This window comes from Brachionichthys hirsutus, chromosome 4, assembly GCF_040956055.1.
Source record: "Brachionichthys hirsutus isolate HB-005 chromosome 4, CSIRO-AGI_Bhir_v1, whole genome shotgun sequence".
In the NCBI taxonomy this organism is placed as follows: domain Eukaryota; kingdom Metazoa; phylum Chordata; class Actinopteri; order Lophiiformes; family Brachionichthyidae; genus Brachionichthys; species Brachionichthys hirsutus.
Genome location: NC_090900.1, coordinates 9601860 through 9622355, shown reverse-complemented (window position 1 = coordinate 9622355; position 20496 = coordinate 9601860). Strand labels below are relative to the sequence as shown.

General features: G+C 41.0%; 1 protein-coding gene across 1 annotated transcript in view; it reads left to right on the top strand.

Annotated features, from left to right (window-relative positions):
- The first annotated feature begins 14123 nt into the window (after positions 1–14123).
- Positions 14124–20496, top strand: part of LOC137893367 (neurogenic locus notch homolog protein 1-like) — a 36879-nt gene continuing 30506 nt past the window's right edge. Inside the window, exons 1-2 of the mRNA XM_068738826.1 lie at positions 14124–14181; positions 14772–14853. Of these exons, the coding sequence (XP_068594927.1) occupies positions 14124–14181; positions 14772–14853 (140 nt within the window). The remainder of the gene's footprint in view (positions 14182–14771; positions 14854–20496) is intronic.

The window sequence follows — 20496 nt, the reverse complement described above, 5'->3', positions numbered from 1 at the left end:
TGGTCAGTGAACACGAAAGCTCAGAATTATTGTGATTTTAGTTTTGTTTAGTGACAATTTTGGTCCCACATGGGATTCAAGTCATGGGCAACGGCTGCAAAGTCCCGTATGTACCCTGATGCGCGTTTCATTCTCCCACAAGAATACGTTCAGTGGCCAGACGGTGTCCAAGCCGGGACCCAGAGTAGAGGACAGCCGACAAATGAGGAAAGGAAGTTGTAGCGATGAAGGAGAGGCGGGAGGGGAAGGCCCCAGACGTCACATCTGCCATCGCTACTCCCTCGGGGCCTCCGGGGCATGGGAACCTTGCTCTTCTCCACCCAGCCCTCCCTCCCTCCTCCCCAGTGGTGTTTTGACCAGTCCCTATACCGGACTGGGACCTTCTCTGTCCAACTGGAAGTCCAGTTCTCCCACTCATTTCCCTGGCTCTGATTACTGTTGTTGCTTTTTTTTTAGATTCTCTCTCTTTTCGTTTATTCCTTTCCATCGTTCTATCTTTGCAGCCATACTCACTGATCAAGTCTATTGACTCAGTGGTTGCAAGTAATAATAATGTTTCCATGCATCCATCAGTGCACATTCATGCCTGTTTACTCATTTTAACAAATAAAATTAAACTTGAGGGTGTTTCCGTTCACACATATCGACATGCTAAGACTCATTACCGTTCCATGCTGTGAAAAACCTTTTCCAAAAGCCTGACTCAAGGAGCGCTTACTCACCCTTACTACATCCTAACAACTTGTGTACTTAACGTAGTAGTGCATCATGTTGTGCAGAACAACCTCCTAGTGGATAATCTTTAATTTGTTAGCCCTTCGTTATCGAGAATTAAGGTGGAATCTTGAGTGATGTGGATCATTCTGGAAAAAAAAAAATACAGGAATCAGTCATTTAAATTTGAATTTAATTAAACAATGACTCAAAAGACACATGAATTATAACCATCGACTGAAAAAGCTAGCATTGAGTTGAGCTATGATAAACTACAACAGGCAGGATCTCTATGAGGAAACAGTGAGCGCTACTGGTCGATAATGTTTCCGGTCGGCTTCACTCTATTGAGAGGCAGTCAGTGAAGTTGTGATTTTTTAGTTTTGTTTTATGCAGCGAAATCACACCTTTGGTTTGAGCAACAGTGGGAAATTTTAATCTCTTAATCTACTTGATTTGCAGATTGTTTTGTTAAGGTTTAATTCAGGAAGGTGAGAGAGGGGAGTTAAATAAAGGTCCTGTTAGCAGTGAAATACAATCATTATCATTATTCATTCATTATTATCCTCTGCTGTTTATACGTACGAGTAAAACGTATGTAAAAAAGAGCCCACTATAAACTCAGTTTGCTCTTGGATAACATAAAAATGTAAACATTCTTGCATTGATCTCTGCAGTCCTTTCTCAACCTGTGTAACTTCACTCGCTATCAGATGCCGGCATTGTGGTATTGTCCAAAGACGCAGAAACATTTGTGAGTGTTTTCGTGCATTCTTCAAACAGCTCCTACCCAAGCCCCACACAAAATGAGTTTATGCCCTCAACTCTCATGCAAATCTGCTCAGTGGTAATGATGTCCAACCCTCTGTCGCTGCTATGGAGGGATTACAACCTCACACAAGACATATATATCAGTTGCAAGCAAAATGGCTATTTGTGTTTCATTGTTGCATTTATAGCCCCGTTTTGACAGTCAAGGTTACCATCCCCCCCCGGTCTTTGCGTGCCAACAGTAATACAGCAGTTAAACCCCTGCCAGCTGTTAACAATGACATGCTGTGTGTGTAAAGACCTCTGTGAAGATGTGTGTGAGCTTGAGTGTGCCTTCGTGTGCAGCAGCAGCTGGCAGCATGAACACCGTCCATCCCATGGCGTGAACGCTGCAGCCAGCTGCTCCCGAAGCTCACAGCAGCACAGCCGCCTTAATGCATAAACTGCTGCCATTCTTTTACAGCGTGTCCATGTCATCGCTAAAGACTTCACACTTTGGCCACCGAAATCTGGATTTGCTCAATATTTTCCGACCCGCACGCAAGCAATGTTTTAACCTGTTCCTTATCATTAGAGAATGGGCTCACACAGACTAACATTTACAACCCTTCATCCACACCTGTGTCATGGGAGGGGGGGTTGACAGAATCCTACTGGAGTGATCATTTTTCCCCTGTGAGGTCGTGTGAATGTGCTAAGGTCAACATGTGAGGTGTGACACCCCTCCCTTCCCTCCCTTTTCCTGCGCTGCACCCCAGGCTAGGCAGCAGCAGCTGATGTGTCGTAAAAGTATAAAGTTGCCCCGTTGGATCACAACAAAGCAAAATCAGACTCGAGACAAATAGTTTTGTCTGCCCAGGTTTCACAAATTCACAAGTGTGCAAGTGTGGCTTGTTTTAGTCAATCAACACGTGTCAGAGCTTGGTATAACTGTGACTTAGCAAACATAAACATGCACACATCATCATTGCAGCTTGATCAATCAGAGAATTGTTTGCAGGACAGCGTCCGGAGACAATGCAATGTACGTGTAGTGAAGGATCGTAATGAGTTGTCCATGCAGCCGTTCACGTTTTGAATGCAAACACATTTCATTTTACCGATATAGTGACCAGATATTGGTATAATATTACACAATCCCAATGCTGCAGTGTGGAAGAACGTGAAAATGTGATGCTGCCATGGATTTAATACAGCTTTGTTTTGGAGTTTCAGATTCACAGAGTTGGCAGCCCACATGTACCAAGTGTAACCGACAGATCATCCGTCTCTGTTTTGTCTGAAAACAAAATGTCAGGCCAACTTGCCTCACCCAGTGAGGAGGATAATGTTAAGGTGTGGATCAAACAGGAGCCTGCCTCTCAAAGCAGGTTTTACTTTGCTAAATGTTTGCCTCGTTAAAAAAAAAAAGTACATATTATACACTGGATCTTGTTGGATCACTTGCCCCCCTGGACTCACCACCCAATTAGCTTCTCCTTTTTAAGCACAGAAATGATGAACACAATCCGAATTACAAAAAAACCCAAAGTGACTGATGCTTGTTTCATCCACCAAGCAGCTCAAAGCTCAAAAGGATTGTAATTACATTAAAATGACTAAAAATAGTAAACGGTAATGTCATTGGCCAGCCTGACTAATGTGGCCTTTTACTCAGATATAATGTGGAGTCAGCAGAATGATGACGTGTCCCCGTTGGACAGAGGCCACAGCGAGGTCAGCAGAGCGCTCATTACAAGTAAAGCATAAAACCTCTGCTTCTAACAAGCAGCAATATTAAAGGGTGGCCACATTTTCAATATGTAGCTAAAGACACTGAGTGTCTGTTATGCAACGCCTCACTGATCATCCTGTTTATAGGGTAAACATGTTTACGCAAAATGAAACCAGCTGCTTGGTGAGATCATCAACTGTCAACAGTTTTTCTTATCACTTTTAAATGAAAACAGTAGTGAATCTTTGTGTGATCATTTTCATCCCCCCTCAAGACACTTTATTGTTCAGTATCTGTGATTATTAATTATGAAATGCAAATTTCTTTTCTGGAGAGCATCTGGCAAAAAAAAAAAAGTATCTAACTCACGAAGCAGGAAAACCACCGCGTTCATTCAAACATCAATATTTGCTATTTTAGTCATTGTTCCCAGGCTCCAAAGGAATGCTGTTACTGGTTAAAAAAGAGAAGCTCTCAGAAATTATTGCATTTTGAGAGAGAAAAGGATATGACACGGGTTCCTACATAGCAGATAGCAACCCTCAGGCGTTTTCCTTTGTGCTGCAGGGGCAGAGAGGTGAAACAAACCGTTGATTTAAATGAAGCAGGATGAAAGGTGTCACATGAACCAGTGTCTGATGGTCTCAGAGATATTTGGTGACTGCAGGGTATCTTGGGTGAGGAGAGGAGTTACTTGCCTCATGCAGGCTGCAAACAACTCTGTCACACAGGATCAGCATTTACGGAACCTTTGCAAACAGACAGGTTGTCATGTGCAGCAGGCACAGTGTGGGAAACTGATGAAGGATTGATAACAGTTTGGGAGGCTGCTAAAGGTGTGAATCTCACGATCTCATTTTCCTGAACAAGGAAGTTTGGGTTTTCATTGTTCGAAGAAATCCTTTAGTTTTCACCAGGTCAGTGAATATGTACAAGAGCCCCTTCAGGTGAAGCTGTACAGTATCAAAGTAAGGACTAGGAGCCTGCTGTTATTACTGTAAGAACTTATGTTTAAGTTCTATTTTAAATTGTAGATTTCAGTGCCAGTATTGCTTCTCATAGACATTGGTATAGATTTGTATACATGTATTTATTCTTTGCTGAGACCACCGTGATCTCTAGGAAAAGAACTCTCATTCTCCTCTGTATGGCAAAATGACACAGCTGGATCAAACTGGACTGAACTGAATTAATGGCAGGAATATACTATGCATTATCGGTAGCTAGCTTGTCTATACAGTTTAATAACTAAATTACAAATAAATAACTATAAATACAATGACTTGAAATTACATCAATTAAAAGTTATTTATAGCTTGAAATACCCGACAGCTGAAATTGTCACATAGACACTAACAGTGACACAGTCTTCTGAGACACGACCAATATGCCCATCTTAATGCCACTTTGTGGCTGTTTTCTGTTTTATTGTGGATATTTTTCACTAATTTGTGTCTCTCACTATTTTTTTATATTTGTCTCTTGTCTGGGGGATAAAAAAAAAGTAATTTTTAGGGACATTAATCAATGAAAATAATTGAAATGATGAAGTGACATATTTTGTCTCTGCTCTATTCTTCTATACTAATCACAGTTCACCCCTGCAAATAGCAGACAATTTCCTGCAATTCAGCCCCTTCAGACATCTGATTGCCATGTTTTGGGTTTTAGTGGGATCAGAGGGGAAACAGGAAGTATATCCCAATTGCTTTGGTCACAGTTAATCCCATGTTTCGTCCCTTATTGCCATTAACAACACAAAGATCATCGGGCTAAAGAGACGATGATTGAACAATGCTGATGATGATGATGATGATGAATGAACGCTGGCTGCGTTCTTGTGCTTGATAATGAAGTTTATTTTCTCCTAGAAATCAAATATGACATAAGGTGTCTGCTATAAAATGAAATGTTTGCTGGACAGATATAAGCAGTTTAAAGTTTAAAGATGCAACAACTATTATGTGTGTAAAAATCCTTCTTTAATTTGTCTTTCAAACAATGCATCTGTCAATGCCCAGACACCACCCTGTGTTCCATGTGGCAAAAAGCATAAGCGACAATATCCTCAGCTTCGGTCAGTGAGAGCATTAAATACATAGTAATGTGTTTACATACCGGGTTTCTTTCAACTTTTTCTTCTTCTGCATGTTTGTGTATTTGTACTGCTTCATTTCTTCTGTTTGTTATGTGGGTTCGAATGCAAAACAAGTGAGAACATTCAGTCTAAACGTCTTCAATCAACAATAGTACCTTTAACCTGCGTTGGGAAAATACCTTTTTTGTTAATGATGCGTGACTTTGGTTTCATTAGTAATTGTTTAGTTGTCATTAGCAGTCAAGAGGTGTGAAAAACCTTTTATTTCTACAGAGCTTTCTCACAGCTTCTGTTTGGGGATTACTGACACTCAATTATATTGCAGAGTTAAGTTATACATTTCCCACCAGTGTAAGATTGTCTTGTCATGAGAGTCAAACCGGGACAAACATGTCTTTATATGTGCATAACTGTACTTGTCTCTGTTTATGCAGAAGGGATATTCAAGTACCCTGAGAACTGCATGAAAGCCAGAGCCTCAAATAGCTGTTTTCTTTCAAGAATAGGATTAAGTATATCAGCAAATAGTCGCTGCGTCTGTAATTCATGTGATCTTTTCTTCATGTTTGGAAGCGAAAGAGGAATTCTCAGCTAAAGTCTGAGATATCTCTGATCCTGCAGACCTTTAGGTGAGACCCTAATCAGAGGGCCCTTTAGAAAAAAAAAAGACGCCGAGGACCTTAATTGCTGAAAACATAACATGTATTTCCTCTGAACTATGTACGTGCTGCTGGGAAAAGCAGCACAGTATGCGATTCTGTGGGCCGGGTACCGCTGAGGAGGAAGTATGCACTCCATGTTAGTGCACTTTGCTGCTTATCAGCTACCTTGTCCTGAGAGTCATTGTCATGAATAAAGCTTCTCAGGCGCTACCTGAGTTTCCATCTGTCTGCTGCATTCATGAGATTTAATGTTGTACTTTCAATCATGTTAAATAATATAGGTTTGATTCATATGCATTGGTTTTATTTTTAGGAAAAAGTCTCTATATTCATTCCAAAAGTTTAAATTTATTTATTAGGTTTATGTTTATTCTCTTGACTGAATGAATAATGATTACGAATGAGAAATAAATCATACTATTTCACTAAATTTATGGCACACAAATTCAAACATATGTATGTGTAACATACTTCACAAAAAAAACCTTCAATGTCACGCTAATCCCTTCAAGTGCTTTGCTGTTTCCAAAACTCCTTTTCCTTGCTTTTTGTGTGGCACTGTGTCACAAAAGCTCCCACGCTGTTGTATTCAGACATTACACACAACCAGAAGCACTAATCCTCACCCTTCCTTCCCTCACTCAGACTACAATTATGAGATTACTCTCGCAAATAAGGCACACACACTTTCACACACATTACTGGGGCTCAGTCACTCACAGGGTCATGTGTACCTATGTACTGCACATTGTGACAATTCAAAGTTGGTTTAGGTTATTGATGAATCCAGATTGGTGGAGAAGCCAGGATCCAGCCATTTGTTCAAGGAAACAAAACAGCAGCAAAAAAATCTCTATTTTTTTTGTCAGATTTTAGATCATCATAAAATCCTACACATAGCAATGCTGTGTCAAACACTATTGACTGTTGTGGTTTTTTAACCTCTATCTTTTCCTGACCTTGACCAGGTGCTGTCAGTGCCTAAAAAAGGAATATTATATACATTTACTAAAAACAAATATGCTCACAAATATATAATAAAATATTCGCTAATAAAATCGTCCTCAGCATACAGGTTTCAGAGGCAGCTCTGAAGTTTTGCATCTACCTTTCTTTGCTCTGTTTTCTCTCTCTCCTCATTGAAATGTCAAGAAAATGTGAACAAAGTGGAACAAGACTCCATAAATTAAGAAAAAGAAAGGCATGAATTCCAGATTGAGTGAAACAGGCAATGACTAGGAAAAGGTGACACCCTTAAATATAATGTGGGGTGTTGGCTCTTACCGGTATTCAAGGAAGTGATTTAATGCTGGAGAACATGTTGCCCTTCAGTGACATCACTTTGGCATTACAGTACTACGGTTTTGTGTGGCAGATGAAGCCACACCTATTTGTTTTGATGGATCATCCTAACTGAACTGATATTAGACAAGATAATCTCGTTGGAGTCTTTGGAGCAAGACAGCAGGTCTATTATGATATGCAAATCAGGTCAACTTTCACTGGAAGTCAGTTTAATACTGCAGGAAAAAGTGGAGTAAAGTTGCTAAAATCCCCATGGGAATTAAACAATCCTGGACGTCTGACACGTGCAACAGCCACTGGCGTGTGGGAATGAAATACTCCTCGACAGCAGCTGAAATACGAAAGAAAATGTAGAGAGAAAAATACTGAACGAGAGAACATAATGTGAGTTAGCTAAGAGTAAATGACATCAGCATGGGAGAGGCCAATAGAAAGGTAACTTAGTTTTTAAGTGAGAGTTAGAAACCCAAAATGAAAGATGGAAAGTGGGAGATGCATGAGGATAAGTAGAATTTAAGGGGCCCATGGGAAATCTTAATAAGGGAAAGGCCACGTAGTTCCCAAACCCACTCAGACACAGACTTTTTTTCAGGCTGTGCCTCAGGCAAGTAGCCTCAGTGTAACGTTGGGAAGCTAACATTTTAAAGTAAGACATAATCCCCTGGAGAAGCTTCTGCATCCTCAAAACACAGTCTAATATTACCCCCCCTACATGTTATGACAAAAATAGCTTTTTACATAATCTCTGAGGCTTCACAAGATGTGAGGAGTGGAATATTGTTCTCAGCAGACAGAGCTTATAAAGGGTGGTATGCAGGAGGGAGTCCGAAATCTTTCGTCATCAAATATTTAAGCAACAGAGGTTTTGCTTTCCTGGGAACAGCGGCGTGGAGGTGTGTCACACTCCATCTTAAGTCACAAAATGCGAAATGCTTTCCTCTGAAAGGGAAATCTGCACTGCAGTAGTTCTTCACATAGTGCATTGTGTATTAATATGTTAAACTAAAGTAAAATGTGACTTTCTAGTTTCTTAATTGCTCCATCTCCCTATTTGCTTACACAACACCTGAGATACTTCATGATCTTTTCCCCGGGATGCTATTTTAATCTCACTGTTCCCACTTTTATCCGCCTTCTGCTCTGCAAAACAACAGCCGATCATCCCAACCCTCCGGAGTCATCCTCCCAGATTTTCTCTGCTGTTGAACATGACGGCAGATCATGCTGGAGCTGCAACATACTGGAACAACTAAAGTCTTTGGGAGTCTAATCAAACCCCCTGTAAACAAAAGGAGGAAGTGTCTCTGTGTGACTAACTTACAGGGACTTCCTGTTTGTGATTAGATGTGCAAAAACAGGACCAGGGTCTCTGGACCTCCCATGGCTCCCTATCACTTGGGGAAGGAGAACCACTGACTGGCTGTGCCTGGCTGTCTGCACCACATGCTTACGTAGACGGGCCACCACAATACTGGGAAGCAGCTGCAGCAGACATGAATGAGTCCAATGAATGCAGTTAATGGATTAAAACACAGGAGGCATCATTTACATTTAGTCTCTGCTACTTCACTTTTACTTTATTTTTGAATGTATAGCCTATTGTACATAGTGCCAGTGGGGGAAATAAACGTAAATGTACAATACAATAAAACACTTCATTACAAAAGTAAATTTACTGGATAAAATGATCATTCTCTGATGTCAAAAGAAAAAAAATAGTCATTATGAAGTAGAACAACCCGAGACAATAAATTCAAATTTGTAGATTATTACCCAAATATCAAGCAATCATATTGAAGAAATTCGATGGAAAATGCATTTGCTTTGGTCTGTGCAGCATGAAATCAGTGTAACAGTTATCTTTTTCATCCACAATGGCAACATTGTTATTTGGTAAATTCTGATTACTAATACAAAACAAATCTACATTAAGATATAAGTAACCAAACTGTATATTGAGAACAAATTCATCCATCATTTATCCATCCATCCATTGTCCATCCATCAATGTTCTTGTAGATGACCTCAATCATCTCGTCTACAGCCGCTTTATCCGCCTTGTGGGTCACGGTCATCCTTGACTGGATTTTGTCACATTGTGCCACGTCTACAATTTGACAATGCAGTCTGTAAAGCCCTCCTCTCCAGGAAGGACAATACTGCAACACCAGGATACATCAATCTCTGTTTGAAACACTCAGGAAATAATACCAACGCAATACAATGGCCCATTTTCCTTCCCTCAGGTACACTTTGTATTGTAGTCGTGCGAGCTTTTAAGAATTGTCTGAATGGGGGATGCAAAACTAATTTAACAATAAATCACAGGACTGGGTTTAAGGTCTGACCCTGAACAACCAGCTCTCCATGCTGGGAAAAGGAAATGGACAAAATAGTTGATCAAGGACTCCTGTGAATTAATAGGATAAAAGGATCAATCCTGTGACTTTTTCCAAGTCATTTTAATGAAAAAAACAATAATTGTGTATATTAATTGATAAAGAAAATATTCTAAATTGCAGCCTTAGTATGAAGTTTTCTGGAAAGTCACGCTATCTGATCGTAACTGTGGATAAAACGAGTTCACTAGAATTTATTATTTCCAACTTACTGAATGTTTCATTTGTGTTTAAATACATTTTATTATAGTTAGATGTTGGTTCCATCCATCCATCTATACATTTTCTTCTGCTGGTCTGCTTTGCGGGTCACGGGAGTTGCTGCGGCATATTCCAGTTTGATATGGGCGAGAGGCAGGGTACTCCCCGAATGCGTCGCCAGTGCATCACGGGGGCACACAGAGACAAACAATCATGCACACACTCATACCTACAAGCAATTTATAGTAATCAACTGACCTAAATTGCATGTTTTTGGAGTTGAGAGGAAACCGCAGAACCCGGAGAAAACCCAAGCGGACACGGGGATAGCATGCAAACTCACCACAGATTTGATTCGAACCCGGAACCTTCTTACTGTGATTTGACAACAATACACATATATACATAGGCATACACATACATACTGTGTGTGTATATATATATATATAGATGTGATGCATGTTTTAATATTTGAAACCATTTCTGTTTCAGGTTTCAGGAGAGGAGGATAAACTGGCTTCTGATGATGCAAGAACATTTTATCTGATTTAGAGTCAACAGGTGTTCAAAATCACAAAGAAAAGCTGGCTGAAAAAAGACTCAACACTTCCCCGTGAACTATTTCATTTAGCCTTAAAAGCTTTAAAAAGGTTACATCATAAATACATTAAAAAAAACATTTTACTTGAGATGGCAGTTGTCCACTATCGTCTCTTCAGTACTGCAGGCGGTGCGGAGATTAAACCAAGCACTTTGACAGTAAATTAAATAAACATGTCCAGACTTGTCCCTCACACAGCACATCTGCCGCAGGCTGCCCGGCGCCCACCCACACCCCACAATGAAGATCTCTTATGCAAAATGATGCTGCACGGCGTGCTATTGGCTGCAAGGTCATTCAGTGTAGTAGATGAACAAGTTAAAATAAAGTTCTGCGTTACCAATATACAAAGTCAAACGGCCACAAGAGCCAATGCATTCTCAAATATATGTTCCAGATCCTGATCCTTGCTTTCTTTATTTTGATTGATGCTATTACCGGTATATTGTTGATAATGACATTTTAAGACATCTTGCAAACCAACATAGGTGGTCACATGACCTCCTCTGACTCTGTAGCCGCTAGTCATCAGAAGAGAGATGGAATAAAATGCATATAGATACTGTTGTCCATGTGAGGTTATCATGTCCAAGGCCGAGGATTCCCAGCAGTTGTCCTGGATGGCGAGCTGTTATTTTGCAGCTGATCGAGTCTCACCACTCCATCACTCAGACCCTAAATCCCAGAGCAACACAATGAGGAGGAAATCAACACAAATCCTGTTTACTTTGCACCTCACAATGTGATACAATAAACAACCCCGCTCACTCCTCTCCAAACAATGAACAAGAGCACAATGGGGCATTTAAATGCAACACAGCTTTGATGCACATCATTGAAAAGAAGAGAGGAATGAGTTTTTGGATTGTATTAATGCTGTGATCTCGCTGCTAATTATTCTGAACTGGCAGTGGCCGAGCATGAACTCGTCAATAAGTGTAAATAGATACCACCAAATGACTTTGATAACCGCTGATCCCTGGGTTGAAATTTAACCTTGTCGTCAGCGTGAACGTCTGGAGTTTCACACCGTCTGTTCAGTTGACCAAATAGAAAGTGACGCAATCAGTATCTAGACTAGGATGATCAGTCGTCTGAAAGATTATGTCAATACTCACTTAAACGCAAAAGTAAAATGCTGATTGTGTCCTACTGGGATCTTTCTTGTGGAAGACTTCATGTCCTCACATATGTAGTGGAAGAAGTACAAAGTTGTTGTTTTCATATTATTCTATGAAGTCATTTTTTCAATCCAGTTCATCAGATAAATTCTAAATCAAACATTTAACAAATGCATATTTTTAAACTCTATTTAACTGTCAGACAAATGTAGTGGAGTAAAAAAAATAAAAATACACATTGTTTACCTTCTCCAAGGGTGTTTTCAGCTCAGACCAGGAAAGAAGAAATTAAAGTTTGTTGCGAGTACAGATGTCAGTGAATGAAGTTCACCAGGGTTGGTGTTTTGTCGCTGTGATTATCGGGTTTGTATGAAAACAATAATTTAGTGATGAAATTAAAAATACAGCAGTTCCAGATTTATGTTTTCATACTTAAAGTGATCATATTAAAATCGTGTTGATATCTGATTCTTTTAAAGCGCTTACGTTAAACTAACTGGGTCAAACACAAAGCTGATTATGAAATGGCCAAGCTGATGCTCTTACTTGCCATTATCCGTATATTATCGACTTAATCTCTAAAACCGCTGCGCTTGCAAACCGAGTCGCTCACATTTAGACAGCATCTTTTCCTCGTCTTACCTGCCTTGTTTTCCCTGTTTGATTTCTGACAGATGTTTTCACCTGTGACATCTTTGGAGTGTTTTTGTGTTGTGCCGCACTTTAAAAAAAACAAGAAATTAGCATGTGATCATGTTGAAAGAGGTTGAAAGAGGTTCTGTCCATCTCTCGGTTACCCTACACTAATATAAATATGGATGCATTTATGTTTTGACGTTTTACAATATCAGTCAATCATCAAATGTTATTTGTATGGTCCAAATTCACAGAAAACAATCTGCCTAGACTTTCTGTGTGAAGCCATGTGACTGTTCTTTGTTGTGAAAAATGTCTGATAAAACCAAAAATAGTTCAGTTTGGATTGTTTTAAATTTTCCCTGAGCCTGGGGCGCTTTAAAATATTGTATAAATAACTGTTGTTATGTTTTGTTACCTCTGCATATATACTGCATGCTCTATTCTTTAAGTTCAGTGTTTGAGTATGTTATATATGTATAAGGGGGCAAGAACCACAGTTGATTCCATCATGACCTGCATGAAACCCTTTTAACCATTTAAAAGAACAGACTGAAGTCATCATGAAGTCAAATGCTGTAAGATGGCCTCATACATACTCCTGGACTGACGTCCTATTTTTGGTGATTTCAAGGTGGAAACAAAAAATTTAAGGAAAAACATACAATCCAAACTTTAATATTTGAACTAAAACAAGAACTGAAACATTGAATTGCTGTAAAACTTGTTTCAGAGACATGTTCTCTCAAGTTTTTAACCTAACATTTTCCTTATCGGCATATCAAGCTTGTTTTGTTATTTAAGAGACGAGAACATGTTAAAAAAGTAATTCAAATTAACTTTATAACACTAAAGCTACTGATGAGAAAAGGACACCATATGACCGCAGGTATCATCCGTCGGCCTTATTTACCTGTACATGACATGACAACATCTACCTGTGTGAAGCCGTTCAGGCTGCGTTCACAGATCACCTGATGTGAATCTGCTCCTCCTTTTGATGACTCTACAAGAGACAACTTCTCCATCAGCATTTTTTTTATCATTGTAGAAGATCCTAACTGCTAACAAGCAGTCCCCACAATGTGACCCGTGTTTATTTTTGAACTATCCAAACAAACAAAAAAAGCTGTCAAAAAATACAAATGCCTTCTCTAAGAAAAAGTAGACACCATTTCAACGTTTTGCTTCTTTATACTGATTAGGGTATGAATGATTGAAAGTCAAATGAGAAGTTTTGGTCGCTATGAATGTAGCAGTGGAATAGCAGTAAAAAGTGGAAATACTCAGGTTTAAGGGACAATATGCGTCTTAATATTTTACTGACATTCTATTATTAAAATGTATTATCTACCTATCTATCTATCTATCTATCTATCTATCTATCTATCTATCTATCTATCTATCTATCTATCTATCTATCTATCCATCCATCCTTCTATCTATCTATCTATCCATCCATCCATCCATCTTTCTATCTATCCATCCATCTTTCTATCTATCTATCCATCCATCCATCCATCTATTGCTGTAAGTTGTAGTTTACTCTTTCTGCCAGTTTAAGTTTCCAAGTGTGTGATTTTTCTTTTAAGTGAGTGTGCGCGCGTGTGTGCGTGTGCGTGTGCGTGTGGTTGATAGCGACAATAACGCCCCTCCACGCGGAGCGGCGGATGCGTGTCCCTCAAGTCATTTCCAACCCGGGATCTGCAGCGACAGCATCCCGTGCTCAGAGTCCACAGACGCGCTTCGCTGTGCCTCTCTCTCTCTCTCTCTCTCTCTCTCTCTCTCTCGCTCTCTGTGGATCTACTCGAAGACGACCTGAAAGTTTTTCTCTGACGGGAGGGACGACACAGTCTCGGATCTATGCAACAACCCACGTGGATTTGGACAAACCAGAAGGAATGCATATTTTCTTTGTCAACATAACTTTGTTGTTGTCGCTGATAACTCTAACGCTCGGTGAGTGGCAGCAGGGGAAGTCCTTTCATTTGATTGATCCCGCTTTAAAAGCGCCGCGTTCACTTGACTTGTTTGCGGATGGAGACACTACAGAAGCAAAGTTTTATTTTATTTTATTTAAACTAGTTTCAGACGGTTATATGACTTCACCTGTTAACATTAGCCCTAAATGTGTGTCTTCTTCTGCATGCTCAACGTATTCTGTGTCACTGGTCCCTTGTTGAGCAAACTCTCAACTTCTTTCTCACTGGTATGTGAACGCATGCCTTTGCAGTTTGTACACAGGGTATTTTTTTATTTTTTGTAATCATTACTACCAAAATAGCAAATTCTTTTTGGGACCACTGCAAAGAGACGCACGCAACTGTCAACCAAGTGTCAAGTCCCAGTTTACCACAAAAACTGAACATTGAGGTGGCAAGAGTCACACCTAGTTCACATTTAGACAAAAATGGTACTTTGTCATGACTGGCCCGTTTTTTTTGTTTATGTTTGTTTGTTGTGAACCGTCCTGCTTTCAAACTGACCTGAAGTTCTCAAAAGTTTTTTTTTTTTTCAAGTGCAGGTGTATTAAAACTTTGCCTTCTTAGGTCTGAGATGCTCCATGCCCACGGAGTCATGTTTGAACCAGGGGACGTGTGAAGCAAGTCCAGATGGAAATGGGGAATGCATGTAAGTCTTAAAGCTCTGATTCTTTCTCTTGAACCGGTTCATTGTTTGGAGAAACTTTGGAGAAAACTTCTGAGGATGTGGAGTTTTAGATGAATCAGATGTTCTGTTGGCATGTGAGTGTTTGCAATGACATTGCTATTTCTGGGAGGCAAATGCTGACAGTGATTCGACAGGAGTGGACATTGATGAGGACGGGGGTCACTGTGTGTGTGTGTGTGTGTGTTTTACTGCCACCACACGTTGCAACCCAAATCTGGTAGCCCTATATCTTGCTTTTCTTTCTTTCACGAAGCGACAGCTGGGGTTTCCAGAAGCTCGGCGACCATTGTTCTCTATTGCGATTAATTCAGTGTGACTAATCTGGGTGAGGCTTCCCAGAGAGACCCTCAACCTGTCCTCCCCTCCCCTCCCCTCTCCTGGGATTGTGTCCCCTCCTCAATGGCTCTCTTTCTGTCTGTCATTCCACTGGACAGATGGCACTAGTGAAATATTTGTAGCCTACTTTGAGCTCTAGGTTTTTGCAATTGGACGTTTTGGGCCCTCGTGTAATGCGGTAAGCTTCAGCTCTGGCTGGAACTCATTTTTTAACAATAGGCCCACTTTGTGTTTGGCTCTCTTTCCACCCTGACCTGTCAGTGTCATCTTACTGACTGTCGCAGCGCTGCAGTGGTCGGTCCGACCGGGTCACAGCTACAGAACTGCAAGCGCCATCGTGCCCCCCTCCCGCCACATCTTAATTTGGTCTGGTTGTGTTATTCACCCCTCAATCACACGCCCAACCCACCGCCCCACCTCCCCAGCCTCCTCATTGGGCCACAAAGCTATCATTGTGCTCCCGCGCGGTTCTCCTCCTCAGACTTCTCCAATTAAACATGGAGATGGACACCCTCGCGATTTTGAAAAGGGTTTGCGCGGGCACACAGTGTGTGTGAAACGGTGCTTGTGCATGTAACACACTGTTCTTTTGTATTGTCACTCTGCCACCAGAAGAAGTGGAAATCTTGAGAAAAAGTTCGGCTTCGTCAATAATAACCAGCATAATGAAAAAAAACATGTTTTTGAAGTAGAAGTACTGATGAAATACCCAAACAGTATTTGGTTCCTGTTATACAAATGGGAAGATTAGTCATAATACTACATACTATTCAACTACAAGTTGAATATTTTCAGTTAGTTAGAATTTGAACTGATTTTGCATTAAAATAAAGACATTTGAAGACATTGTTTTTGATTCTGATACCCTTAGCTTTCAAACAGATTCAGTCATTACTTATTAATTAGTGCCAATAGTCACATTATCATTAGTAGATTCCAGTATGAGGCAAACTAATACATATACTTATACTCTCCGTAGTACAGGACTAATTGTTTTAAACTCAGTGCCACCGCTTTGTCCTAAAGCGGTTTCATCTCAAGCCGAGAATAAAATCGATGTCACCCAGACTTGCTTTAATAGAAACACAGAGGATATTTTGCAGCTGTATCACAGGATGAATGTCAGGTGTTTCCTTAATTTAAGCAATTCATGCTGCAGCTTTTGTGCAGAGCACAGTGGACAGGGCCATGAACTGAAAGCTGAGCAGAGATGGACAGAAAGGATTAGCCGCAGCCAGATGGATCCTGTTAGAAACTCAACACGAGGAAAGAAACATGTTAAAGGTCCCACAGTGTCAAGTGTGAAATGTGAAAACTGCAGTTCATGTTTATTGTGTAAGCTGATATATTTATCGGTAGGTAATTGTCACCCTGCTTTGCTTGAAGTATAAGTACTACTGGTAAGTATTTGCTGATGAATCCTCAATTCATTATTTTAATGTTTTGTTTCAAACTCCTGCTGCTCTTGAGGAAGTCAATGTCACTGGATGCCTTTGTGCACCGGTAGTCTTGAAGAGATGCCTGCTTGTCATGCCATACCACAGATAGCACCCCCTCGCCATATGACTGAAGTTTATCTGCAACTGAAGTTTATCTACAAAGAACTTTTGGGAGGCCCATATTTGCTGCACAGGTTTGACAGCAGGAGAGAGAGAGCATTGACAGAGCCGAGTCAGTCCGGAACAATAACTCCCAGATTCCGGTGGCACAATGACCAGAATCAAAGCAGAGTTCTTCTCTGTCCAGAGAAATGAGAGAAGCCGGGCTGGCCGAAGGAAGCGAAGGAGGACCTGCACCTTTATCATTCGTTACATGAAGAATTCTTGATTGACTTGTTTTTCTTTTTTCGCCATCCAAACCGATTTTGCAATTGACAAACTAACCCAAGCTCAAGACGTGGCTTGGTTACATATGCCTGTGCTTACCTTCCCTGAAAGTAGATCATATTTCTGAAAAGCTGATTACAAATCACAAGCAAAGATATTGATTTTATTTTCATTATTATTCTTTATTATTGACAGTACTTCAGAATATAATTAGTTTTTAAATCTTTGAATGTGCGGATGACAAACGTTTAGTTTTAAGCTTCAGTGAGGATATTACAGTAATGCCCCGATGGTATGAGCATCGGCTGCTACAGTATGCATCCAGTTCAATGAAAATGATCCCTTGTCTCTCTGGGTTAACCGATTCCTTAATGGCACCTCTGTTCTATCTCGTCAGTCCCTCTTAAGCCCCCCCCCCCCCATACCTAAGAGTCAGGAAACTCTTAGGTTGGCCCAAGGGAAGAAAAGGTGCCATATCTGATCATATCAACGTCTCACAACGAGAAATGCACTGCATGATGCGGTGTTGGGTTCCTTTTGGCTGGCGTCCGCCTGGTGAGAGGGCTGCTCCTCAGAGCGTTCTGGCTGAATTGAGTGACTTGGTGGTGTGGAACCTCAACATTGAGGGTTGGCGATAATTGAGCCTCCTTGGCTGGCGTATGGCAAGATAAATCTCATAACGTTTGATCATGAACTGCGAGGACTGACAGCCACCATGTGTTTGAGACAAAGACACTGGGCAGACTCGAGCCACACTTCCCCATTTCTCATGTCTCTCCCAGCCCGACCAGCTGTCGGTACGTTGGAGCACAACTAAGAGGGATGTGACTCATACGCAGAGCAGCATGCTTCATAATACCCCTGATTACTTGTGGTTTTGCCCATTCAGCTGCACACGGGAACAGGTCAACTTTGTCTGCCAGGTGTGCTTTTTAGCATTCAGTCACTTTCACCGCCAGACTGACTTCCAGCATATCCAGGAGAAGAGAGTGAAACAGAACAAGTTCAGCTTAGCTGCAGGATTTTAAGTATACGTAATCATGGCATCAGTTACACAAGCGTTTACGGGACAACTCACTCACATGTCTGAGCCAGGGTCACCTGCAAGGGGGACAAATGTACAGCTCTATTCAAGACAGACAATGAACTATATATTTTAATAATATAGGAATATATATTACATTTTGTTTGGGCGAAGGTGACGCAGGGGGTTGAGCAGGTCGTCCTGCGATGGAGAGGTTGGCGGTTCGAAACCCGTCTCTGGCACGTGTGCACACTGTCGTTTTGTTCTTGAGCAAGACACTTCACCCACATTGCCTGTGTGAATGTCGGTGGTGGTCGGGTCCTGTCAGTCTGCCCCAGGGCAGCTGTGGCTACGACAGTAGCTTCACCACCACCAAGTATGAAGTGAATGCACAATGTAAAGCGTCTTTGAGTGTCCAGAAGCGTGTTATAAAACCGATGCATTATTATTATTTATTCTATTTCAGAGACATAGTTGTAATTCATAAATCACATACTGGCATACAGACATGATCGTCTCATTTTTAGGTTAGCGTGACAAACACCTCGTCATTTTTTTTTCAGCTGTCCTTTGCAAATAATTGTACACAAATTAAATCCATTCAGAAGAGCATAGTAGACATTGACAGTAGTGTAGACGCAGTAGTAGAGCATTTTACATTTTTCTTCACTAATATAGTCTTCTGTGCATAGATTTGATTAGGGCTGACTCTCTGCTTTTATTGGTGAGTATTTGACATTTGCTCAAAATAACTGGGCTCAAGTTGAAGGGTTGGGTGCACGACTCTATAATTTTATGAATACAGACCGAATTACGTCTTTACTACTGAGGAGCAATTCACGTTAACTCAACTGGTGCAGAGGAGTGAGAGCGACTAAGGCACACCTAAACGTTTCAGACGTGACGCGGGCAACGCCCACTGCAATATCTGTGAGGGAAAATGCAAGGCGACAAGGGAAATCCAACTATATGTAAAAGCTCTTTTCCATGTTTAATGAAATGAAAGGCCAGTGCCCTTAAGCAGCCACAGCAACGTCTGCAGCGAGAGCTGAACCCTCCACTTCCCTCAGCTCATCGATTCATCTTAACCGCTATCATTGGCTGCCGCTCATAATTACAGAAGCTTTATTGTCTGAATGATGTTCTTTTGCTTTTCTGAGAGGCTAAAATACAGTAATCTGTTTTTGTTACTCAAATAAATACTACTGCTTCCTCTCATTTCTCACATTTCAAGTCTCCATCTGTAAAATGCAACAGGTAATTCTGCAGTCCGGTGAACTCAGGAAATATAAAATTGCACATCAATTCTTCATGTTTGACAACCTAAACCTGGTCCTGATTTGTGGGACACGAGCAGTACAGCAACAACTGTAGTGTCCGGTGGCGCTGTCGGCGACAACTTCAGACACCCGTAAAGCCACAAAGGGGTTCCCAGACTTTAGAAGGCTGAAGTCATTAGAGCTTTGATGAGTCCTCAGACATGCACACACACACACACACACACACACACACACAGAGTGGCTGATCTCTCGGGAAGCTGCTTCTTTCCCATGGGCTAATAATGCTCCCAAATAAACAGGGTCTCTAATGAAGTCCGCCAGATGTGGGCCGGCCAGGTCAGCTCTCCTGTACGATTAGAGGGGAAGGATAAGATGGATGGATGTAAGGAGAGGCAACGAGGGGCAGTGCTTTCCCTCTAATTTCTGTAACCAGTGGGGATTTAGTGGTTGCTTTGGTTTCCACAACAAACAGCCAGCCTATTTTTTTTGTGCCTGCTTCGGTTTTAGTGGAATAGTTATTTTTTACTTCCAAGTACTTGATTTGTGTGATTGAAGCTGGGAGTATAAGCCTGCATTTTTCCAGTGTGGATTTTCTCCACCGGCGGTGGCACGCTCGTCAGCCGGCGTGCTGTGAAAACACAAGAGACGACAAAAAAAAAAAAAGGGGAAATGAGAAGTACAGGAGAGGGGAGAGGCCCCATTGGCCAATGCTTTTAAAACAGATCAGAGAAGACTAAAGGGGACTTAGACCGGCACCGGTACCAAACATTCAGGAAATGAGAGGTAAAAAATATCCACCAACAATTCGACTCCTGATTGAAAGAAGAAGACACCTGAGAGAGGAAACTCTTTCAGCACAGCCCTGGTTTATACATTACTAACTCGTGCCTTATTTATATCTGTTTAGCTTATCTTATCCCAGGTTTGACTGACTGACTGGTCTTCTGCAACTAAAGGCTATTTACATTAGTGTATTAATTAATGTGCTAAATGTTAACAACAACAGACTTAACAACCCAAAGATATACTTACAATGATGCAATATAGGGAAGGTTTTGCCTGTTCCTGCTGCACTCGGTGTAGTTTTCCTGTGCAATGCAGTGTTTCTGTATTTTGGGTGTGTTCAGCTTCAGCTTGA